Source organism: Podarcis pityusensis (assembly GCF_964106645.2).
Source record: "Podarcis pityusensis genome assembly, chromosome: 3".
NCBI classification, from domain to species: Eukaryota; Metazoa; Chordata; class Lepidosauria; order Squamata; family Lacertidae; genus Podarcis; species Podarcis pityusensis.
The window spans coordinates 34,065,581-34,091,425 of record NC_138026.1 but is presented as its reverse complement, the minus strand read 5'-3'; the positions used below and the strand labels follow the sequence as shown (position 1 = coordinate 34,091,425).

Genomic DNA, 25,845 nt, shown 5'->3' with positions numbered 1-25,845 from the left:
TCCTGCCAAGGGCACAGGCCAAAGGCTGGGTAGGGGGAATTGCACCTCTCCACTCTGGCCTGGAGTGGCCAGGAGTCAATCTGCCTGTTTGCACACTCCCCTGGCCGCTCCTCCACTGCCGCAGCTCCTCTAGTCACCTCAGCAGACAAATCCAGTTTCTGGCGTGGGCTGTCACGGCAGCCCTGTGGGGCCCCCTCCCCAGTCGATGAAAAGCAGACTTTTTGGTCTATGGTCTCTCCTGGCCTCAGAGGCGCCAATACCTCTCCTTGCCAAGGGGGCAAGGAATGGGGCAGGGGCAAAACAACAGCTTGCCAAAGGAGCAAGGGACAGGGTGTGTGTGCCCATAGAGCTCCTTGTCAAGAGCACAAGTTAGCCTAGATACACACAATAAGAGAAAATGAAACCAAGTTATTGTGAAATGCACAGGGCTGTTAACAGATCCTAATCTGACCTCCTGCTAATCAGTAGAAAGTCAGCCTTGAGAGTTAAGACCTGATTGTCCAGAACTGACTTTGGAAGAAGAAGCTAGCTTTACCAGTCACATTTAAAAAACAACAACAACAAAAAACCTTACATCAAGGATGAATGGGTGATACAAGGGTGTGGATGGAATGCTTCCATCTGATTCTAAATTTATTTTAACCAGCATGTAGCACTGGCACAACATCCTAAATCAGCTGTTTAAAGAAAACAGTGTTTAAATCCATGCACTGTAAGAGCCAGGGCAGCATAAACTATCATTAGCAACCATACATCTCTGTAATCACCAGCGCCATAATGGTTACTTTAAGGACTCCTATCTGTTTGAGGCAAGTGTTATGAAAAGTATATGGTAACAGAACAGGAAGCTGAGTGATGTGAAGTAGAGTTCTCTGTCTTCCACATCTAATGATAGAAAAGCAATGTAGTTAGGGAACCATGAATATATCATTTTAAAAGAACCTACCTTCATCTACTGAACATGGCACTGGATATCTTAGGAAACATACTGCCCTACTCTTAGCTTCTTCGGTTCTGTAATTTCTTCTTCCTGCCTTTCTAGGACAACTTTCTCCAGGGCCGGCCCTACCATTAAGCAGAGTAAGGTGGCCACCTCAGGCAGCTTACCGTATTTTTCGCCCTATAGGACGCACCTTTTCCCCTCCAAAAATTAAGGGGAAATGTGTGTGCGTCCTATGGGGCGAATGTAGGCTTTCGCTGAAGCCTGGAGAGCGAGAGGGGTCGGTGCGCACCGACCCCTCTCGCTCTCCAGGCCTCAGGAAGCTATCTGCAAGCCTGGGGAGCCCGCGGGAGTTCCCACCGGGCTCCTCCGGCTTGCGCAGAGCTGCCTCTTATCCCGAAGCCCCGTCGTGCTGAGCAGTCGCGCCGGGGCTTCGGGTACCTCTGCGCAAGCCGCGGGAGCCCTCCCCTGGCTTGCGCAGAGCTGCCTGCACCCCGAAGCCCTGTCTTGCTGAGCAGTCGCGCCAGGGCTTCGGGTAGCTCTGCGCAAGCCACGGGAGCCTTCCCCCAGCTTGCGGAGAGTAGCCTGTTCCGGGGGCTGGGGTCGGGGGAAGCTCGGGCTTCCCCTGCCCCAGCCTCGCGCCTGGGGGGGGAATAATATTTTTTCCCCTTTATTCCCCCCCCCCAAAAAACTAGGTGCGCCTTATGGGCCGGTGCGCCCTATGGGGCGAAAAGTACGGTATTTTATGGGGCCTCCCAACATCTTTTTATTGTCCATTCACGATTATTTGTGCTTGTGATGGTTTCAGGGCAGTTATGCTTTCAATATTGTTGGCACCTGCAAAAGTTTTGGGTCAGATATACTGCTTTTCCACTGGGCTCATGTTCTGCAGTTTCCTGCTGGAAGGGAAGGGAATAGGGCTTTCTGAACAACTCTCAGCCCCTTTTTAAAAAACTATGGTTTCCAGGATTGTTTAAAGTGGTGTCAAAGTAGCAGATGGGGGCCACATCACTGAGCTTGGGGGGGGGGGAATCAGTCATAGGGTACTTACATATGGAGAACAGGAAACAGGATCCTCCCCCCCCCCGCAGAAGCTATCACTCCAATTTGTTGGATATGATAGTCATAGCAGGTGGTGAGGCTGAGATAGTGCATTCACCCTTGCTCTTCCCTGTTACAAAATTAAATCTCCCCAACATCAACAATTAGCCACTCCTGCCTCCAGCAGTGGTGCACATTGTTCCATAACTAGTCATGTTTATGTGATGCATACTGGTATTGTTTTCATTTTTCTAATCTTAAATTCAATTCTCCACATTTCTGCAGCAATTTGCAATTTTAAAAACGGGGGGGGGGGGGGGAATCCTCATGAAAGTTCTTGAGCATTTTAGTGTGAATTTCTTCCAATAAACACATTTTTTTCTGTGTAATTTTGAATAATGAATTTCCGTATGCTCTTTTCAGTAATATATTCATTTTTATGCACATTTCCTAATAATTTATGCATTTTTCTAAAAAAATTGTTTCAGAAAATGTGAATTTGATTGATTGATTCAGCTTTCAGAGCAAACTAAACTGAATTTCTCCCCCATTCAATGAGTAAACGTGCATAGAATTTCACTATAAGTGTGGCTATGTGGGCATCATTTTAAATTTCTTGAGGAATAATAAATGCTACTCTTCCTGCATATTTTAATACATTCAGTCCTGAGGCATGATTCAGTTAGGTGATTAACCTCTTTAAGTGTCTGTAAAAAGGGAAATATGTGCAAAATAACAACAACAATAACAACAACAACAATAATAGATGCATGGATGTCAATGCATTCCCCCCCCTCCCCATTTTCTTTTTCAATTATAGTTAAGAATTCGAGTATCATCAAGTATCATCATTGTCAAGGATATCAGAAAGATGATTTCCAAACAGGGTTTGACTAGCATCTGCAATAAAAAAAGGCAGCCATACGTGTGTGTATTTTACAATTCCAGGCTTGGGGCTGCTTTTAGAAAGCTGATTTTCGGTTCCGTCAAATGGACAATGAATTAACTAGAAACAGTCAAAGGGGCAGAATGTCTAAACATGAAAGAGTTGGCTGTGGCAGATCTTAAGCAATAAAGACTGCTTTGGGGAAAGGATAATTGAGGGCTAGATTGTTACTATGCCGTCTGTTCTGTAAACACATATTTCATAAGTTTCTTTTTGTTTAAAAGTACAAGACCAATGGTTCCCAAAGTATAACAATAAGGGCAGTTACAGTGAGCTTGGAGTGACTGGAGAAGTTGAAAACAAAGCTTTCCCCTTATACGAAATAAAAAAATTCCTTCCTGTAGCACCTTAAAGACCAACTAAGTTAGTTCTTGTTCGTAGTGAGGCCTGATTCAAACATTGCAGCTTCCCCACTGAAGACCACTGTCTTTAAACATTTTAATGTGTTGACATCACCTGAGCACAGCAACTTTTGCAAGCTGCATACCACATGGATCACTCCAGTGCCCATGTAATTACCTGTTTTCATATAATATGTTCGTTATCAGGATGCCAGATTTCCTTAGGATACAATATTCATTCAAATATATCCCTCTTTGGAGTTGGCAGAGTGTTCCATTTCTCTCTGTTTAAATGACAGTGACAGTGACAGTGTGAGACTAGGATATGTTTTATATATTTAAAAATGGTGCACTTTTTTCAGTGTGTTGCTATTTGGACTGTAAGTGGGGGAAATCCCCTGGAAAGTATTTCTGTTAAGTATAACTAGATGCCAAGAGACGTCTTGTGGAGGGGGCACACAAAGAAGAGCTTCAGATGATGATAGCAGGGTCTGGGACGCTGGACCAGAAGGGACTTTGCTTTAATCCAGCAAGGCTCTTCTTAAATCCATTAATCTTTTGTTTGTAATTGTTGGGTTGCATCTAATGAGACCATCCCAGTCACACAAGGACTTCTGCTTGCACAACAGAGTTTTCCCTCCCTCTCCTTTCCCTGTGCACCTCAAGAATCTGCTCTGGAAGGTTGGCGAAAACCCCAGAACAGATTTAGGGTGCATGTGGAGAGACGAGAAGGAGGGAGGGTTCCACCTGTATATCCTTGTTTTTGACGGGCTTTGTTACAAACTGTCCTTTCTGCCTCCTATACAGTATGACACACTTGGATTTGTTGGAGTGATTCAGACCTGACCTACCTTGTTGATTTACCATCATTATCACTGTAGTCCTCAACTGCATAGAACCATCATGTCACCCACTATGCTGCTGATAAACAAGACCATTGTATTTCAAAGGATGATTTTATTGGACCTGATATGGACCCAGTGGTATATGATGCTCCTTCTTATCACCAGAATGAAGATTGGGAAGGTTAATTCCCTTTGCATTTCACTCATTTTTCTTTTCAAAGCTCTTTCGGTGAGAACTCGGAAAAGGCTGTAAACCTTCTGTTCATCTATGATATGAGCAAACTTTATTCCATCTCATAGTAGATGATACATGCAGTGCTGGAATAATCTGGTATAAAAGGCTCTCTGCATACAGCTTTGGCATCTTGTTTGCAGTAAGCATTTTCAGCCTGACTGCAGAGGTACCTACCGGCTGTGCATGCTGAAGGCCGCTCCCTAGAAGGCCCTTTCCACCTGGCCTACGGGGGAAGGACCCAGGCTCACCCTGCCCTACTTCAGTGATTCCTGGGGGACTGGAGGGACACCTACCGGCTGTGAGTGCTGAAGGCTGCTACCTGGAAGGCCCTTTCCATCTGGCTGTGGGGGCTGGGCAGGCTCACCCTGCCCTACTTCAATGACTCCTGGGGGACTGCAGAGGCACCTACCGGCTGTGAGTGCTGAAGGCCCTTTCCATCTGACCTATGGGGGAAGGACCCAGGCTCGCCCTGCCCTACTTCAGTGATTCCTGGGGGACTGGAGGGACACCTACCGGCTGTGAGTGCTGAAGGCTGCTACCTGGAAGGCCCTTTCCATCTGGCTGTGGGGGCTGGGCAGGCTCACCCTGCCCTACTTCAATGACTCCTGGGGGACTGCAGAGGCACCTACCGGCTGTGAGTGCTGAAGGCCCTTTCCATCTGACCTATGGGGGAAGGACCCAGGCTCGCCCTCCCTACTTCAGTGATTCCTGGGGGACTGGAGGGACACCTACCGGCTGTGAGTGCTGAAGGCCGCTCCCTGGAAGGCCCTTTCCATTTGGCCTGAATGTTACGGAAAAATCTAGGTGCGAGGCTGCTCAGTCACCCAGCTCGTCGGGCAGAGCTGTGGAATAAAGGAAGGAGTCCAGTCACCAACCGGAGCAAACAGCTGTAGACCAGAGTTTATTGCGCAACAGGTTCAAAGAGGAATTTTGAACCCCAAAGAGGGGGTGACAAGGACTTTTTAAAGTTTCTATCTTATCCCAGCATACAGTTCATTGAGCATCATCACTACATCATTGCTACATCATTGCTTCATCAGAAAAGGGGAGGATTAACATAGGAGGAATGTGTTAGGGCAACAGGCTGATACAGAATATGTATTGGGAAGTACATTCTTAGCACCTACTACAGTGGGGCAATAGAACTTTGGTTTGCATAGTCTGCCACCTGGGCAAGACCTATAAGTACGTGACCTCCTGCTTGACCGAGTGGTTTCCAAGTCCTTGAGCAATGAAGCAAATTGGTGGTGGAATGAAGGAAACTGGCAAAAGAGTTAGTTTTATATGATTTTTACAGCTGGGTAACTTCCCTGAGTTGTCAAATTGAAAGGATACATTTATGCATAATACTTGTAACATTTAACAACTTTAAAGATGTGCCCCCCCCCCCGTAATTTCCATAACACCTGGGTGGGGGGCAGGCTTACCATGCCCTACTTCAGTGAATGCTTTAAAATGTTTTTAACTAGTTTTAATTTGCGGTGTTTTAAATTTTGGTTTATGGTTTGGTTTTTGCTGTGTTGGGGGTGGGATTAATGTCTAGTTGGGGCTGGGGGGTAAGTTTCCGTTGCCCTGTCCCAGCTCCTGCTAACCTAGCAGTTTGAAAGCACACGAGTGCAAGTAGATAAATAGGTTCCACTGTGGCGGGAAGGTAAATGGCGTTTCCGTGCAATCTGGTTTCTGTCATGGTGTTCTGTTGTGCCAGAAGCGGTTTAGTCATGCTGGCCACATGACCCGGAAAGCTATCTGTGGACAAACACCAGCTCCCTTGGCCTGAAAGCGAGATGAGCACCGCAACCCCATAGTTGCCTTTGACTGGACCTAACTGTCACGGGGTCCTTTACCTTTTACCTTTATCTATTGTTTCATATAGTTTGTATTTGGTTCTTAAGGGGAGAGTGTCAGGGCTGCTGGGGAGTGAGCCCCAGCCAACAGAATGGCTGGGGCAGGTTCCATGGGGGTGGGGTGGGATGCACTGAGACACCCAATCTCAGTGATCACGGGTCGTAGAAGGAGTTATGTTAAGACCAGACCATGTCATTACCGAGGAGGCAGGTTTAGTTGTTATTTGAAGACTATCCTTGCCTCCAGGTCTGGTCTTGACCAGATGGATACTGGAATCAACAGGGGAGACCCACATGAGATGAAGGTGCTGCTGTGTAATGCCAGGTCAATGATTCATAAGACCACTGCCATCCACGACTTGATCGTGGATAGAGGACTTGACCTGGCATGTTTGACAGAGACTTGGTTGGATGAAGCAAATGGGCCTGTCCTTGCCGCTGCTTGTCCACCAGGTTTCTCGTACGCACAGCAATGCAGGTTATATGGGCGGCGGGGTGGTGGGGTTGCAGTGATTTTTAGGAAGTCACTAGTTTACACTGGGCGTCCTATTGGGAAGACCCAGTTCTCTGAGTGCATGTTTTGGAAGCTGGGCAATAAGAAGAGTACAGGATTCCTTTTGGTGTACCGACCTCCCCGCTGCACCAAGGATTCCCTGGCCGAGCTGCTTCAGGTCGTGGCGGATGTGCTCCTGGAGACACCTAGCTTGGTTGTCCTAGGGGATTTTAACATCCACGCCGACATGACCTTACAAGGGGCCGCTAGGGACTTCGTGGAAAGCATGTCCTCCATGGGGCTGTCCCTGAATAAGTTTGGCCCAACTCATTGCCGGGGACATGCCTTGGACCTGGTGTTCACATCTATGGATGTTGCTGAACTGACATTAAGTAAAAGTGAAACAAAAGAAGTGCCATGGTCAGATCACTTCCTGGTGCAACTGGACTTCTCCACAACCCTTCCCCTCTGCAGGGAGGTGGGACCAATTCGGATGGTCCGCCCCCGCCACTTAATGGATCCAAATGGTTTCCAGAGAGTGATAGGGGATGCTTTATCCCATGTTGATGGCCTTTCAGCTGATTCCCTGGTGGCCTGCTGGAATGCGGAGTTAACCAGGGCTATCGACTGTCTGGCTCCGAAGCGCCCACTCCAGTTGCATGAAGCCCGGACAGCCCCGTGGTTCTCCCCGGAGCTGAGGGCAATGAAACAGTCGCTGAGACGGCTAGAGCGCCAGTGGCGGAAAACTCATTTTGAATCGGCCCTGACACGGGTTAGAGCTCAACGTCGAGCCTACCAAGTGGCAATAGCGACGGCGAAGAGGACTTTCTTCACCGCCTCTATTGCATCTGCAGAAAATAGCAGCAGGAGACTCTTTCAGGTGGTTCGCAATTTAACAGAACCACCTTTGTCATCGGGGCCTGGTAAAGACCCCAAGATCTCCTGCCACGATTTTGCAAAGTTTTTTGCAGATAAAGTTGCTCAGATTCGGAAAGAGGTAGACTCCACCATGGGAGCAGGGCCGAGGCGAGAGAGTGCTAGAGTCCTGTCTAATCAAGTTGCATGGAATCAATTCCAATCTGTTACCTCCGAGGATGTGTACAGGCTGCTGGGACGAGTGAAGCCAACCACCTGTCTCCTGGATCCTTGCCCATCCTGGCTAATAAAAGCAAGCTGGGAAGGGCTGGCCGATGGGCTCTGCGGGTTGGTGAATGCTTCGCTCTGTGAGGGAGCCTTCCCAGACCCGCTGAAAGAGGCAGTTATTAAACCGCTTCTTAAAAAAACATCTTTAGACCCAGCCAATATGGCCAACTATTGCCCAGTCTCAAATCTTCCATTCTTGGGCAGGGTGATTGAGCGGGTGGTTGCTGAACAACTCCAAGCACGCCTGGAGGATGTGGGCCATTTGGATCCCTTCCAGTCGGGATTCAGCCCTCATCATGGGACTGAAACTGCCTTGGTCACACTGGTCAATGATCTCCGGCAGGCTAGGGACAAAGGTAAGAGCTGTTTCCTAGTTCTGCTGGATCTCTCAGCAGCCTTTGATACCATCGACCATGATATCCTTCTGGACCGTCTAGAGAAGCTGGGAGCTGGGGGCACTGTTATACAGTGGTTCCACTCCTTCCTCCTGGGCCGTGTCCAGAAAGTGGTATGGGGGGATGAGTGTTCGGACCCCTGGGCTCTCACTTGTGGGGTACCTCAGGGTTCCGTCCTCTCCCCCATGCTTTTCAACATCTACATGAAGCCGCTGGGAGAGATCATCAGGGGGTTTGGGCTGGGTGTTCATCAGTGTGCGGATGATACCCAGCTCTACCTCTCTTTTAAATCAGAACCAGTGAAGGCGGTGAAGGTCCTGTGTGAGTGTCTGGAGGCGGTTGGAGGATGGATGGCGGCTAACAGATTGAGGTTGAATCCTGACAAGACAGAAGTACTTTTTTTGGGGAACAGGGGGTGGGCAGGTGTGGAGGATTCCCTGGTCCTGAATGGGGTAACTGTGCCCCTGAAGGAACAGGTGTGCAGCCTGGGAGTCATTTTGGACTCACAGCTGTCCATGGAGGCACAGGTCAATTCTGTGTCCAGGGCAGCTGTCTACCAGCTCCATCTGGTACGCAGGCTGAGACCCTACCTGCCTGTGGACTGTCTCGCAAGAGTGGTGCATGCGCTGGTTATCTCCCGCTTGGACTACTGCAATGTGCTCTGCGTGGGGCTACCTTTGAAGGTGACCCGGAAACTACAGCTAATCCAGAATGCGGCAGCTAGATTGGTGACTGGGAGCGGCTGCCAAGACCACATAACACTGGTCTTGAAAGACCCACATTGGCTCCCAATACGTTTCTAAGCACAATTCATAGTGTTGGTGCTGACCTTTAAAGCCCTAAAGGGCCTCAGCCCAGTACACCTGAAGGAGCGTCTCCACCCCCATCGTTCAGCCCAAACACTGAGGTCCAACGCCGAGGGCCTTCTGGTGGTTCCCTCACTGCAAGAAGCAAAGTTACAGGGAACCAGGCAGAGGGCCTTCTCGGTAGTGGCGCCCACCCTGTGGAACGCCCTCCCATCAGATGTCAAGGAAACAAACAACTATCTGACTTTTAGAAGACATCTAGAGGCATCTGTTTAGGGAAGTTTTTAATGACTGATGTGTTAATGTATTTTAACATTTAATGTATTTTTAACATTTTGTTTGAAGCTAGAGAAATCCAGCCAGTTGGGCGGTGTATAAATAGTATTATTATTATTATCATCATCATTATTTTATTATTATTATTATTATTATGAATGCATCTGTATTTGCATCAGCCATTGACCATAGCAATAAAACAACTATACAATATACAAAGAATAGAAATAAAAAGTGAATTATATAAAATACATTTTAGGGTTTTGAATCAGTAGTCAAATAGTGGATCTTATTCTGATTGCCTCAGCTAAAAACCTTGCAACCTTTGCTGTCACCTACTCTTATTGATCTGTCAAGAGAAAGTACACTGTGGCAGTGGTTGGGCAACCCGGAATGGACAATAAAAGAGGGGTGATAATCTCATTCCTTGAGTCTTTATAAAGAGGACAAGCCAGAAGGGGATGTGCCACCGATTCGGTACTGTTGTTGTTGTTGTTGTTGTTGTTGTTGTTGTTATTATGACAAGGCACAAAGTCTCTGCAGCAACTTGGGAAATCTCCTAGGATTTTACTAATAAACATGCTAGCCATACAGGACTCAGCAGCACCAAAACACAGATTATCAAAAGAAGGTCAAGTATAGCTGTGAGATGTTAAAGCGAACTTGAGTCACAGTACTGAAGATAATATATCATATATTTCAAAAGTGTTGGCTATTTTCAGTATAGTAGCGCTGCAGAGAGCTTGCTGGGGAGACCATGCATTAAAAAGTGACTCAAAAATAACTTAAACAAGGTTTTAATTTCAAAAACAAAAACTCCTTATACACCAAATACATCAACAACAAACCAGACCCAACCACCAACCCATCCCCCAGGGTAATGGGAGAGCTAGGTGCTGCTCCTTATATACTATACCCAATTGCCAACACAGCTTAATCAGTACAACTCAGCAGCACCTGCTATGTTTCACAGCTGTAAAGCTGGGTCTCGTTATCTTGCTCTGGCCCTTGCTCTGGCCCCTTAAAGACATACACATCGGGTGGAACAGTGATGAACCTTTACATTTAAAGAAACCATTCAACAGTATAATCAGACTCTCTCAGGATCAGTGTGAATGAGTTAAGGGTGCTGACTAAGAGTCTTGTGGCACTATACAGACTAACAAAATTTATTATGGCATAAACTTCCACGTACTAGAATTCTCTTCATCTGAAGTATGAAGTATAATTCTCACTTGTACACATGGTGATAAGGGGAGGGGATTGTAAGCAGTCAGGCCAGAGGCACATTAAATACGAAAACTCCAGATAGTGACAATTCAACCAGAGCTAGAATATATGCAAGATAAGCACAGTGACACCTTGCAACAGCAGTGATAAGACATAAAACAATCAACTTTGTAATACTGAATACTGTAAATTAACACCTGTAGTTGCAAAGAAAAGCATTGCCTCTGTTCAGACACAAATGAATAAAGTTGAACTTCTTAATGCTGGAGCCTTTCTTTGAAACTCCTTTCTTAAAGGCTGGTCACCTTAAGACCAATAGCAGAGCAACACCCCTCTGGAAATTGTTAGTACAGTGGTACCTCGGGTTACATACACTTCAGGTGACAGACGCTTCAGGTTACAGACTCCGCTAACCCAGAAATAGTACCTCAGGTTAAGAACTTTGCTTCAGGATGAGAACAGAAATCGTGCTCCAGTGGCGCAACGGCAGCGGGAGGCCCCATTAGGATAAGAACATTTTCAGCTTAAGAACGGACCTCCGGAACGAATTAAGTTCTTAACCCGAGGTACCACTGTATGTGATTCTCAGTAACAGAAATGGAGCACATTCTATGTAATATTATTGCACAAAACAGAGAATGTCTCACGGTGAATAAATATATGTTATGTACTGAGTTGAATAGGATCCAAAATGCAGCAGTCTGATTGGTCCTAGAAAAATGCAGCAGTATGATTGGTCGGCAGGAGCCACCCAATCCAGCTTCAGGTGGAAGTGAATCCGCAACCTGATTGGCCTACAGGAGAATCCCTGAATTACGGTAGCCAATCATGTGCGACCCATTGTGTAAAAAATGTATATAAAGCAGATATCTGGGGGGAACTTTCATTCCTCACTACCATGAGCTGAATAAAAAGCATGAAATCCACACTCGACTCCAAGTATATTTCAATATACTTTAAAAAGCCTAAGAATGTACATATGGCAGCTGTAACTCCCAAGCATGTACGTATGACAGCCTACTTCTGACAAGCAGCAATGAGTAGTTATGGGTAACCTCTCTGGACTACACCACAGCAGGTATGGGTGCCCATGTCAGGATACTCATGAGGAAGAACAGAAGTAGGATAGGACCTTTAACCATGACAACTAGCATTCTATGAGCAAAAACAATTTGTCTTTTCTTCTTTTTCGGAGGGAGGGGAATTCTATCATGAGAGCCCCCATTTGCATTGCAAAGCGGTGCAGTTCAAGCACAGGTTTACCACCTCATTTACTGTCAACCTGAAGTAGTCCTCTGTTGGCCATGGGTAGGCAAACTAAGGCCCAGGGGCCTGATCCAGCCCAATCACCTACTAAATTCGGCCAGCGGACTGTCCAGGAATCAGCATGTTTTTTACATGAGTAGAATGTGTGTTTTTATTTAAAATGCATCTCTGGGTTCTTCGCCCTGCCAGACCTGAAATTGTATTATGAAGCATCATGCCTCTGTTGGTTGAAGGAGTGGATGAGATTAGAAAATGGAGAATTGTTAGACTTGGAAGGATTTGATAACAGATTTGGTTGGCACGCATATTTATGGTGTGATAAGAAAAAAATTCATAAAGGTTTTGAAAACCACATCTTCAGAAGATCTCTTATAGAAGTTTGTGATAGGTATAAAAACCTACTAGAACCAAGGATACCACACTGGTTGTCTCCATTAGAGGTGATTAGTGTATATATTTTTTTTAAGATAATATTTATTAAAGTTTCAAAAACAGAAGATTACATAGATAAAAAGAAAAGAAACAAAAGAAAAAATAAAAAAGAGAAAAAATACAAAATATAAAATACAGAGAAAAGATAAAAAAAACACTTAAAAACAAATCAATCTTTCCGTACCTTACATTTCATTTCCTTGTTTCCCTGACCTCCTCTCACCTCCCTTTTTTGTATTCCAGTTCAATTGGTTAATTCAGCAATTCCTTTCCCTCTTTGTTTTTGTCTTAATCCTTTAATTTAATACATTATAGCTTTAGATTCTCACCTATTAACAATCCATTTTTACATACACCTTTATAACATTACTGCTAAAACCACTTAACTTCATTCTGACATCATTCTAACATTCATTAATTTTGCAGTATTTCTGTAAATAGTCTTTAAATTTCTTCCAATCTTCTTCCACCGACTCTTCTCCCTGGTCTCGGATTCTGCCAGTCATTTCCGCCAGTTCCATATAGTCCATCACCTTCATCTGCCATTCTTCCAGAGTGGGTAGATCTTGTGTCTTCCAATATTTTGCAATAAGTATTCTTGCTGCTGTTGTAGCATACATAAAGAAAGTTCTGTCCTTCTTTGGCACCAATTGGCCGACTATGCCCAGGAGGAAGGCCTCTGGTTTCTTCAAGAAGGTATATTTAAATACCTTTTTCATTTCATTATAAATCATCTCCCAGAAAGCCTTAATCCTTGGGTACGTCCACCAAAGGTGAAAGAATGTACCTTCAGTTTCTTTACATTTCCAACATTTGTTATCGGGCAAATGATAGATTTTTGCAAGCTTGACTGGTGTCATGTACCACCTATATCGTTTTCATAATATTCTCTCTTAAGGCATTACATGCCGTAAACTTCATACCTGTGGTCCATAACTGTTCCCAGTCAGCCATCATTATGTTATGTCCAACATCTTGTGCCCATTTAATCATAGCAGATTTCACCGTTTCATCCTGAGTATTCCTTTTTTTTTTTTTAAAGCAATTTATTGGGTTTTACAATAAAAATAAACATAATAAACAATATAACATTTATCTTAACATATTTTCACATTTTCTTTGGACTTCCTCACATCTCCCGCTCCCACTTTCATCGTTGTAACATTTTGTCAGCAATTTATCATCTTATTTAAATTCTTATATCCCTTCTATATTTCATAATCTTATAATTCTCGGAAGGAGCTAAATTTTCACAGTCTTACTTATTTTCTTAAAAACTTCTAAATTTAGTGGTGCTCAGTTATTTTAATCTAGCATCTTATTTAGCATTCACTCAAATTACAATACTTTTGTAAATAGTTCTTAAATTTCTTCCAGTCCTCCTCAATCCTCTCTTCTCCCAGGTCTCGGATTCTGCCGGTCATTTCAGCCAGTTCCATGTAGTCTATCAGTTGTATCTGCCATTCTTCCAGTGTGGGTAAATCTTGAGTTTTCCAATGTTTGGCGAGAAGTATCCTTGCTGCTGTTGTTGCATACATAAAAAATGTCTGGTCCTTCTTTGCCACCCCTTGGCCGACAATACCCAAAAGGAAAGCCTCTGGTTTCTTAGTGAAGGTATATTTAAATACCTTTTTCAATTCATTATAAATCATTTCCCAGAACGCCTTCACTTTAGGGCAAGTCCACCAGAGGTGGAAGAACGTTCCCTCACACTCTCTACATTTCCAACACTTATTATCAGACAGGTGGTAAATTTTGGCAAGTTTGACTGGGGTCATATACCATCTATAAATCATTTTCATTACATTTTCTTTCAGAGCGTTACATGCAGTAAATTTCAATCCATTACTCCACAACCTCTCCCAGTCCTCACATCCTGAGTATTCCATTTCAACAGCAAGTTATACATCTTTGACAAAATCTGTTGGTTGAAGGAGTGGATGAGATTAGAAAATGGAGAATTGTTAGACTTGGAAGGATTTCATAACAGATTTGGTTGGCACGCATATTTATGGTGTGATAAGAAAAAAATTCATAAAGGTTTTGAAAACCACATCTTCAGAAGATCTCTTATAGAAGTTTGTGATAGGTATAAAAACCTACTAGAACCAAGGATACCACACTGGTTGTCTCCATTAGAGGTGATTAGTGTAAAGAAGATCAATGAGGGGGAATTGGGTAACATGGGAATCTGATTGTTAAAGAAGGAGGTAAATGAAAATTGAAACCCTATGAGGAAGTTAAAGAATATGTTAATGATTGTTTGCATTACTATCAGGTTAACGAAATGTCTAAAAAAGAACTAAAAGAGAAAGGTTATGTTGAAAAAGAATCGAAATTTCAAATAGAGATATTGAATAATGACTTTAAAATTCTATCTAAGATGTATAAATTGCTGCTGGAATGGTATACCAAAGATGAAGAAATTAAATCGGTTATGATCCATTTGGCTAGAGATTTTGGATATAATATACAGTTATGTGGATAGATAAAACTATGGAATGAAAGGTTAAAATTCATGGCCTGTACTGCGCTAAAAGAAAATGTTATGAAAATGGTATATAGATGGTATATAACACCAGTGAAGTTAGCAAGAATGTACAAAATGTGTAATAAATGTTGGAAATGTAAAGACAAAGAAGGGACTTTTTATCATATGTGGTGGGAATGTAAGAAGGTGAAAAGCTTCTGGGAAATGATATATAATGAATTTTTAAAAATGTTGAAATATACATTTGTCAAGAAACCAGAGGCATTTTTGTTAGGAATGGTAGGAAATGAAATAAACAGAAAAGATTATAAGCTTTTTTTATACGCAGTTACAGCGGCAAGAATACTTCTAGCCCAAAAATGGAAACAAGAAGAACTACTGTCAATGGAAGAATGGAGAATGAAGTTAATGGAATACGCAGAACTTGATAAATTAACAGGAAGGATCCGAGGCCTACGAGACCACAGATTCACTGAAGACTGGAGTAAATTTGTAGACTATTTGAAAAGTATATGCGATGAACAAATAACGTTTGTAGGTTTGCAAGAGGCTCTGTGAAAAAAGTATTAGAAATATTGTAAAAAAGGGAATAAGAGAGAGGAGGTTTTTAATAAAAGGCAATATTAAATTAAGAAATGCAGAAGAAGGATTAAAACGGAGGATTTGCTGAGGGAAGTCCAAAAAAATGTATTTGTGAAAAACTTTGTTATGTGTTTTTATATTTTTGTATTGTAAAATGAATAAAAATATTTTTTTTAAAATGCATATCTGGGTTATTTGTGGTGCATAGGAATTCGTTCATTCCCCCTCCCCCAATATAGTCTGCCCCCCCACAAGGTCTGAGGGACAGTGGACCGGCCCCCTGCTGAAAATGTTTGCTGACCCCTGCCATAGGCACCAAGTATAAGGCTGATCGCCGAAGAATTGATGCTTTTGAATTATGGTGCTGGAGGAGACTTTTGAGAGTCCCATGGACTGCAAGAAGATCAAACGTATCCATTCTTAAGGAAATTAGCCCTGAGTGCTCACTGGAAGGACAGATCGTGAAGCTGAGGCTCCAATACTTTGGCCACCTCATGAGAAGAGAAGACTCCCTAGAAAAGACCCTGGGTGTGATGGCCTGGGAATCCGATTCAGAGGCTGAACCGGAGGAATCCCAGCCTGCACAGGAGTCCCCGCCTCCAGGGCCGGCTGAACTGGGGCAGGGCCTTGATTCTGAAGTGCCTGCACCTGTGCCGGATCCTCAGGAGCAGGCACCAGGTGAATCCACTCTGGCTCTGGAGGTGGTTGAAGACTCAGTGCCTACAGGTGAGTCTCCCCCTGGGTCCAGTAACCCTTCAGCCTCTCCTGAACTGCAGAGGCTCAGGGCAGAGAGGCGAAGGGAACTGGTTTCTCCCAGGAGGAGTGCTCGCCAGGAGAGGCGGGTCTCCTGGGGGCCGGGACCGCCCCTGGCCTCAGAGAAGATAAAGGCCAGTCAGCCCGGTCCCAGGTTGTGGGAGCAACGTCGTTGAAGAGCTGTTTCAGCCAGCATCCAGTCCTGTTACCCCAGAGTTCCTGTCCTTGCCCGGCTTCTCGCTGTGGACCCCGCTTCGCCCAAGGAGGACTGTCTGCCGACCCTCAACTCAGGTCCTGGACCTCGCCCCACGGTAACCTCCCCCCTGGACCAGCACACGGATGTTGGGAAAGATTGAGGGCACAAGGAGAAGGGGACGACAGAGGACGAGATGGTTGGACAGTGTTCTCGAAGCTACAAACATGAGTCTGACCAAACTGCGGGAGGCAGTGAAAGACAGGAGTGCCTGGCGTTCTCTGGTCCATGGGGTCACGAAGAGTCGGACACGACTAAACGACTAAACAACAACAACATAAGGGGCCCAGGTCCCTTTGTTCTCCTCCAATGTTGAGAACAATCTGTTGTGGAGGAGGCTGAGAGTGGAGCTGAGGGGAAGGAGGGGGGAAGCAGCTCTTGGCCAGTGACAGCAGCAGGAGGAGGAAGAGGCCAAATGCAGTATGACTTCACAGTGACTGGCAGCTCCTCCTCCTCATGCTGCAGAGGGGAATGAGGGTGGAAGCAGTCCCCAGCCGGTGGAGGCGAGAGGAGGAGGAGGTGGCCGAATGCCAGAGAAGAGGAGCCACCAGCCATTGAAGTCACACTGTCACCACATTTAGCACCACCCCTGGCTCCTCCTGTCGTCATGCGCACATCATGGCATGTGTCATCGGCCCCCTCAATCTTCTGCTCAAGTTGGCACCTCTACACAAGACCAATTTTCTGCGCCCAAGGGGTTTGTGGCAGAGGAGCCCTCTGAAGCCTTGACTCTCAGGGCTACCTCCATCCCTCACATCAATGCATTCCACAGCAAGATCTCAGGAGGCCTTGAAAGCCTCTTCACAAGAAGCTTCCCGATGGTGGAGACAATGCTGCTGAAAACAGCAAGGCCACAGACAAAGTGGGCAAGGCCATCACACACAGTCCTGCACATCAAACACAATTACATCTTAATCGCACTTGAAAAGGGCTTATGCTGAATGGCAACCCTCTTTTACAACTGAAGGGAATTTGTATATTTGTAATACAGCTTGTGAGGGGCGGGGTCTGGGTTTCAAAGGGAAAAAGACAAAATATCCTACTGGCTGAGAGCTTGGGAGTCTCTAAAACTGTTCATTGGATGGCCACCATTTTTATTTTTATTTGGAGCAGCACACCAAACATCTACACAATTCTATCTCCACCATGGGAGACAGTGTGTCTCTGAATACCAGTTGCTGATAATTACTAGTGAGGAGAGCACTGCTGCACCCATGTCCTGCTTGCAGGCTTCTCACAGGCATCTGGTCCCCCCCCCCCATAACAACTGTTGAGTGGATGGGACAGTGCGATAGGAACATTAGAAATCTGGACAGAAGTGTTATGTACTGAAGTTCTTACCCTGGGCCAGCAGGGGGATACTGTAGATAGTTATGCAAATGAAGGATTGAAAGTGACGTTCAGTGACTGGATAGTTTTAGAAAGTTGCTACAGTTACATTGTTCTGGAGCTCTATATAAGTAGGCTGACTGAGCTCTTCAGTTCAGTTCTGTTGTGGCCTCTGAATAAAGAAGAGCTGTTTGAAGTATCGCTATGTTGTCTGATATGTTCACCCACAACTTAACAAGAAGCACTGCCACAAGAATCCCTAAAGCTAATGCTTTAAATACCATGTCTGAATGCAGCCTAATATACTGCTATGTCATTCACAGAGTGGGGGAGGGGAGAGGGGGCAGCCTATTTCACTGGAGAAGAAAATACAGAATTAGAATAAACCCTACAACAGAATAACATAAACACTGTCTCCACAGGGAAAGCAAACAGCAAGAACACTACTAGGACTCTTTGGTCCCACAGGCCTGTGTTGCCATAGCAACACCCAAACACAACACACCAACCTTGATATCCTGGGAAGCACATGATGCAGCAACTAGTAAAAGAGGAATGAGTAAGGGCATAGCCCCTTAGCACTGGCATAACACTGCATGCCTTTTCATATGAAAAATCTAAAGGAGGAAAGTGTTTTGACCTACGCAAAGTACAGATAGCAAAGAGGCAGGAAATGGCACTGGCAGGCAAAACCAAGAAAACATAGAAGCCCAGACCCCCGTTTCCTTAGTTGGGCACAAGAGGTGATATGGAACACAGAACATTCTTCATCCCCATTTGCAGGAAAGCTATTTATACCTCGGCTTAATTTCTAGGGAAAAGAGGCATCTCCCAGGAGCGACCTGTTTATTAAGTATTTTCTTGCACCATTGATCATGTTCCTGATCATGTCGTACAGATTGGAATGTATGATCTATAAACAGTGGGCATTGCTTACAAACAAAATCAGGATGAATGCTCAAAAAGAACAGGCTGTCTGAAAATGACCTAAGGCCTGTTTGTGCAGGCCAGGCTTGAAAGTATTTGGAAGTGTACATCTTTATGCACATCTGAATCCTGCAGCATTCACACATGTGCTGAAGGAATGGGTTTCCAAAATCTAAAATCTGATTGCGCAGGCAGTCTGAAACGGGCCCCAAAATCCTCATTTTTCCTTCTCCAAGGGTGCATTAGCTAAAACCCATTAACTTGAGCACTTGAGCAAATGCGTAACAAGAACACAACTGTATAAACAAAGCTCTCTCCTTTATCAGTTTGTGACGCCTAATGAATGGCCTTGTCAGTTCCAAAGTGGAGAGACCAGGGATGACACATCTGGGTATCATATTCCTTATCTTGTAAGGGTAAGAAGGTCACCAACTCTAAGAGTACTCCTGGCGCCATTCCCGGGGGGCTGACAAGGTCTGTGCGTCAGTGTAGTCAGGGGGTAAGATAAGACCCAGATGTGTCATCCCTGCGCAGTCAGATTTTAGATTTTGGAAACCCATTCCTTCAGTGCAAGCGTGCGTGCACACATGCACACACAGTGCGGTGCAAGTACTACAAATAACCTGAACACTCACATGTACCTCACCTTTGTCTGACTATTCTGAGGCTCTAGAACTATAGAAGGAGAAGTTGCCAGGCAGATGCTTCCTTCTCCTAAGCAGAGGCTACCGCAGGATTTGTGTTGCAATGCAGGTAGAAGTGAAACAGGCTTCAGACGGAATAATAATCTTGGCCTCCTCAGGCCTGGTGATGATACTGCTGACAGCTGGAGGAGGAGAAGCAGAAACAGATTAAGAGGTTAGTGCTGTAGGTGAAGCTATTTGAGGTTATAAAATCAGCAGGAGGACTGCAGTGCACAAGTAGGAGCCAGGATGATGTCTGGTATTGCACAGCACACCTGGAGACAAGCAGGAACTTTGTAAGTTCTTTGTAAACGAAAGTCTGACTGCTCAAGGTATACGTACACATCACACATTAAACCACATTTAAAACACTTTCCCCTACTTTAACCCTTACTAAACTACAATTCCCATCAACCTTAACAAACTACAGTTCCTGGGATTCTTAGGAGTGGGGAAAATGTGTTTTAAATGTATAGTGTGCATACAGCCTTGCTAAACATGCCCTCTGGGCTCCTTTGAACAAGAGAAACCAAGAGCATTTATTTTTGCGCATTCCTGACATGCATGACAATTTCTCTGTTGCCACACCCTGCCGCTCCTTAATCCCAGTTTCAATGGCTGTGTTCTGGAATGATGCTTTTGATGTTTGTTTCCCCGTTACCTTGCTTATAAAAGACAATGGAAAGATAACCAGTAAAGGCCAGCATGATATTATGCTTTATGGGGATGGCAGGAGAGGTGGTGGACATAGAAACAAAGCCCTAAAGAAGAAAGATGTAAGGCACTTTAAAAAAAAGAAGAGTTTCTAATGTTAACAACAGCTGCAGAACTGAAAAGAAATCTCCATTGCTAGAGATGGATGTAAGAACTCGTTTCTGATTACACAATAACTAGTTATTAATTTATTAGTTATTTTGCATTTATTTATTTAATATATATCCCACCATGTTCTCCAAGGAACTCAAAGTAGCATGTAGAAGACGACGACTTTGGATTTGATATCCCACTTTATCACTACCCGAAGGAGTCTAAAAATGGCTAACATTCTCCTTTCCTTCCTCCCCCACAACAAACACTCTGTGCGGTGAGTGGGGCTGAGACTTCAGAGAAGTGTGACTGGCCCAAGGTCACCCAGCAGCTGCATGTGGAGGAGCGGAGACGCGAACCCGGTTCACCAGATTACGAGACTACCGCTCTTAACCACTGCACCACACTAGCTCTCCCTCTCATTGAATCCCCACAACAACCCTGTGAGGTAGGTTAGGTTGAGAGACTGCCCAAGGCAGTAGGAGTTATGTGAAATTAGGCTTCAGCTTTTGAACAGTTAGCTTCTTGTGGATAGTGGTCATGAATCGTATTATTTTGAATTAGAACAGGCTTGAGAAAGGTGTGGGGGGTAGAGGGTTGTGTGGTTTTCTTTCTCTCTTTAAACTACTGCTGGGAGACTCTGGCCTGCTTCAGACATAATGATAAATCATAATGCTCTTCCATTAGAAAGAGTGAGACTCCTGCCTCGTGTGGCAATGCTGGGGGTAGGAAGCAGTGGTGAGATGTCAGGATGACAGAACTGGCCATGCCATGTGGCCTGCCTTTCCTGCATGCCTTACCTAACTTGCTGTCTCCAGAGAATGCCCTTTGCCAGTGTGGAAGTAAGATTCATTTGTCAGCCTAGTAAGCTTCTGTACATGGAATGGGAGAGGAACGTTGCCTTAGGAAGCCAGAGGCCTTAGGTTGGTCCTGACCATTGTTGAACATTGCAAGGAGAAGCCACGGCAAGCCTTTGCACATGAAGGGAGGTGATTGGAAGTTTTCCCTTTCAGATTTGACAAACCAACGTTACTTGTTAACATCTAGGGAAACGGTGGTTTATTCTATCTGTGGTTAGGCGGGAAAACTGGAAGCATATACTTATCCTAGTGTCTATGAGCTAGCTAGAGTTACATCAAACTGCAGTTTTGCCAGTTCTGAGGTAATGGAAAACAGTGATTTCTTCAAAACCAAAAGTAGAAGTTTTTTATCTCCTTGCTTTGCACATGAAGGAGCAGAGGGAAAGGACCGTGTGCCTCAAACTCAAGGTCAGGGGTGGGGAACTGGATCTAGCTGGTGGGCTACATTCTTATCTCACTGATCCCTGTGGGCCAACTTTGATATGTAGGCAGAGCCTCCCACCTGTCAAACACCTCACATCATTATCAGCTGGCTAGCAATTATAACAAGCCCCTTTGAAGTCCATTTTCAGGCATGGCAAGCTGTCTGCAGAAGAAACAAGCCTGTCTGAAAGCACAATCTGAATCCAATCCGCCCCTGCAGATGGACAAAGCTGGGATTAAGAAGCCATGCTTTCAGCATCAGTTGGCACTGACAGCAAGCCCCAGTTGCAAAGGAACAGTTGGGAGCTCAGTTTAATCCTCCCAATGTTCCTTGGGAGCCATGGCATGACCAGCCCCTCATGTGATATCAGGCAGGTGGGCATGTTACGGTGAAACTGTCTTGTGGACCAAACTGGGACCTGAATCGGGCCTAATTAGGTTTGGAGGGTGGAGATTCTTCACCCTTGCTCTAGGGCGTTAGCGTTGTGTCTAAACTGGGCTCTTTTTTAACATTATGTGCATAATTCACCTAATGAACCCTGTCAGCAGAAGCCCTCTCTTCCCCCCATATCCCCCAAAGAACCCCCAGAAAAGTGCATGGGCGAAAGAGAGGAGGATTGTACTATTTTATGTGCTTGCGCAGATGGAACATGTGTAATGGTGTGACACTGAGTTCCACCATGTGCCTAAAGCAAGCTCTTAAACTCAGCTGTATGTTCAAAGTGGGCCTCCATCTACGCTCTTCTGTGTTAATTCTGGGAACATGATGTACTGGCCTCCTTTCTTTCTCTGCACCTGGAAGCTGTTGAAATACTCTGCAGTTGGTTATCTGGTTATTCTTGTCTTGTTATCAGCCTCAAATGGCGAGGGCTCAGTTCAGCTTTAAAATTTATGCCACAGTTCAGCTTTAGAAGTTTACCATATAATTGACAAAAACATTAAAGCACAAGCCTTGACATTTTAGCCTAAATTTTCATTGCGCTGAACACACATTTTGCATATCTCTAAATCAAGCAATAAAGATGAAGAGTCTCTGTGAATGCGATGCACCTTTTATTTATTCAATCAGAATTGTATTATCTGCTTGTGATTCAGTTCATTATCTTTTTCAAAACGTGGGGGTGGGGATGTGTATTTTGTATGCTTGCAAATGCCAAGAGGCAATAAGGGGTAGAGTTTGGCACCAGCCCTCAAACATTCCATATCTTCATTTGCTTCTAAAGGACAATAGCTGCTGCAAGAGAACCTTATCTCATTGATTGGCTCCATCTCCCACAGTTTTTGCTGCATAGAGAAAAGTCAAGACTCCTATTGATTTGTGTTTACGCCAAAAGCAGAATAATCTGGAGAGGGCTGGAGAAGAGACATGGGTCTCAGGACATGACTTCTCAGGGCATGGTCTTTTCAATTCTGGGAAGTGACATTGATGGACGGTATGGTTGCCAATGGGCTAAGAACAGTAGCATGTCCAACTCCCTAAATGTTTTGGGAGGAGGTTCACCAGCCCCCAGAAATTGTGTGTTTAAGATGGTGAAATTTGACCTTGTTGATATATATATAAAAGGCAGTGTGAAAACAACTTGCAACATATTACCTGGTCGACCTGCCTGATTTGTGTAGCTCACACTTGTGCACTAAGCAACAAGGTTCTTAAGCTTGTGCTGAGTGTGCCATTGTCGCACATGCTGCTATATATGAAATAACACAGTCCCTCCATAGTTACTTGCGCAGGTTCTTTTGAGCAGAGTTAAACAAGACAATAAAAAGCCAAAAGTAGGAAGTGACAGTGGCAATGCCAGTGGGGGATTGCTATCTAACATGCTCCCTTGCGCAAGTCTGTGTTGGGATTCTGCCAGGGAGATAAAGTCCATCAAGGCCCCCAAGCCGTCTGCTGGACGATCCATCGACCTCCCGTAGGCACGCAGCGACATGAGTTTCTAGAAAATATCTTGCCACATTCCAGAGCTCATGCACGCTCTATCAGCAGATAATGCACAGCCAAAAGTTGCACTCAGGAGAGCATTATTTACAAGTTTATTCAGCGTTGATCAGAACACAGAAAAACATGACTGCCTGCTTTAGTGTCTACGACACAGAGAGAGAAAACAAAAGCAACAGAAAAACATAAACATCCTGTGAACAGGAAATACGCAGACTCTGTGACTCACAGCCTGCTCCCTTTTAAGGTGGAACGGAAATATCCCAACAGTCTGCTGGGCCACTTGTGGGTGAACTAGACATTATAAGAAGCACAGAGCCTGCTGTTGCTCCACCTCTCTTTACACTCTCTGACTGACTTTAGGTTCTCAGGAATAGCTCTGCAGCAAGCATTCAGGGCAAAGCCTTGGAATGTAGAGTAAGACCAGGTAGAACCTATTATGGCTTAAACAAGTTTAGCTTGTAGCAGTGGCGTAGCGTGGGGGGTGCAGGGGGGGCGCAACATCTGGGGGGGCGCGCTCGCACTCGCAGCTCTCTGCCCCTACCTGGCTCACTCACTCTCTCTCACTGCAGTGCTGGCTGTGCGAATCCGATCCGAGCCGCTGGGTCGCCGCCCACTGTGGAGGGGGTGGGTGCCAGGCGTGCGGTGCGGAGAGAGAGCGAGGGACTATCTGGGGGAGGGACTGTGCAGCAGCTGCCCAGCGCAGCGCTGAGCGTGGGAGAGAACCACACCAGACCAGACCAGGCAGCAGCAAGAAGAAGCTGGCAGCGGCGGCAGGTTAGGGGTTAGGGGGCGCAAATTACTTGCCTTGCGCCGCTGGCTTGTAGTGAGAGAACCTGACTGAAACCCAGATTGGAACTACTCCAGGTTAGGGGTGGATAAATCAGTCTTTTCCTGGTTCATGTCATCTTTGTATGGGTGCACCCATAAATGTATTCCATCCCATTTCTATGTTAATCTGCATTTTAAAAGAATCCACATGAAATTTTGCATTTCAATACTGTATGGTTTCAATACAAACATGGTTTCTCTTAAAATATGCATTTTTGAACATATTTTGAACATCTCTTAAAAATCAAGAATGGCACTGGCACATATGGGAAATGTGAAAAGCTGCCAAAACCTAATAACTTAATCCTATACACTTCTACTCAGAAGTGAGTCCCTTTGCGTTTAATGGAGCTTATTCTTAGGTTAGTAGGTATGAGATTTCAGCCTAACATTTCAGCCTTAAATTGGCCCCCCCATTATGTTTTTATTGTAATTTTACTGGTGTTAGCTGCCCTGAGCCCGGCTCTGGCCGGGGAGGGCGGGTATAAATAAAATTAATTTATTATTATTATTATTATTATTATTAACAGTGTAATCTGTGTATGTCTACCCAGAAATAAGTTCCACAAAGTTCAGTGGAACTTATTCCCAAGTAAGTGTGTCTAGGATTATAGCCTAAATTCCTATACGTCCAGGAGGTGCAGCTCAGAACTGTTCATACAGGATTTTGCAAATACCAAATTCCTTAAGAATCCCTGCTCCAGATTCTGATGTGCCAGAACTACTAGAAAAACATGAAGTGAACTTCTGAACATTACAGTGTTCTTTATCACACTGTGTGTTTCTTTACCCATGTTCCTTGCCAACCAATGATGTTGAGGCAGGGACAGTAAATTGCACAGCACAAATCATGTATTGTTTGAATTAGATTCTACAAGGGGTGCAAATAAGTGGCAGCCCTGTGTCTCCTAAAACATCTAGACTGGTCCTTCCTGTACTTTACTAGGGTACTCAGCTGTGAAAATCAAAACGGTTGCATAGTTTTGTTTTTAATATCAAAAGCCCCCCACTTCACACCTCCACTACTCCTGCCAGTTCAGGAAGGAAACAAACCATAGGCTGGCTTCATGTTATGTGCAAACTAGGACTCATGGTTTGTTTGTTTCCAAACAAAACCATGCTCTTAACTTACCTCTCATGATTTGGTTTTGGGGGGAAAGCACCTGTGCAGGTTTGCATGTAATGCTAATCCTTCCTCTGGTTTGTTTCCTGAGTGGAAGAGTTAAGTAAACCCAAGTTGATTTTTAACTATGGTTAGCGAGATATGTGAACAGGGCCAATGTTAACCGAGTTTTCATACATGAAGCTTAAAATTACCAGTTAAGCTTCTTGCAGGGCTAACAACCAGTTGTTATTTATGAGCAAGGGAGGCATTTGTAATTAAAATAAGCATTCTAACCAATATAGGTTTCACATTTGCAATACAAAGCCCCTTCCTTGAATGAAGAGCCACCAGTTCATGAAATTGTTAACCCAGATGTTTGCTTTTGAAAACCACTAAGTAAAAATAGTATTTCTTACTTCCCTCCCCGCTTTCTCCTTCAGGAAGTAAGTAGAAGTAACTTTCTATTTTATCAGTTTTCCATTACACATTTTAAATTCATTTGCTCCCTCCCCTTCTTCACAGTTTTGTGAAAAGTCTCCCTTTCACTGTTCCCCCATGTCTCCATCTGATAACAGCATGAGAAAATATCTGCCTCAGCAGATGATAGGTCTGACTCAATGTCCCCATTA

The 25,845-nt window shown here is 44.7% G+C and overlaps 1 protein-coding gene across 2 annotated transcripts in view; it reads right to left on the bottom strand.

The window, feature by feature from the left end:
* Nucleotides 1-783: 783 nt before the first annotated feature.
* Nucleotides 784-25,845, bottom strand: part of LOC308472828 (uncharacterized protein) — a 126,024-nt gene continuing 100,962 nt past the window's right edge. Inside the window, exons 3-6 of one of the 2 annotated variants that reach the window (XM_080998094.1) lie at nt 19,215-19,394; nt 5,081-5,190; nt 3,447-3,552; nt 784-885 (exon numbers count right to left, since the gene is read on the bottom strand). In XM_080998094.1, coding sequence (XP_080854220.1) covers nt 5,149-5,190; nt 19,215-19,394 — 222 coding nt within the window. In that variant the 3' untranslated portion in view covers nt 784-885; nt 3,447-3,552; nt 5,081-5,148. Of the gene's footprint in view, nt 886-3,446; nt 3,553-5,080; nt 5,191-19,214; nt 19,395-25,845 lie in introns of those variants that run through there. The other variant, XR_013983740.1, reaches the window with a different exon arrangement.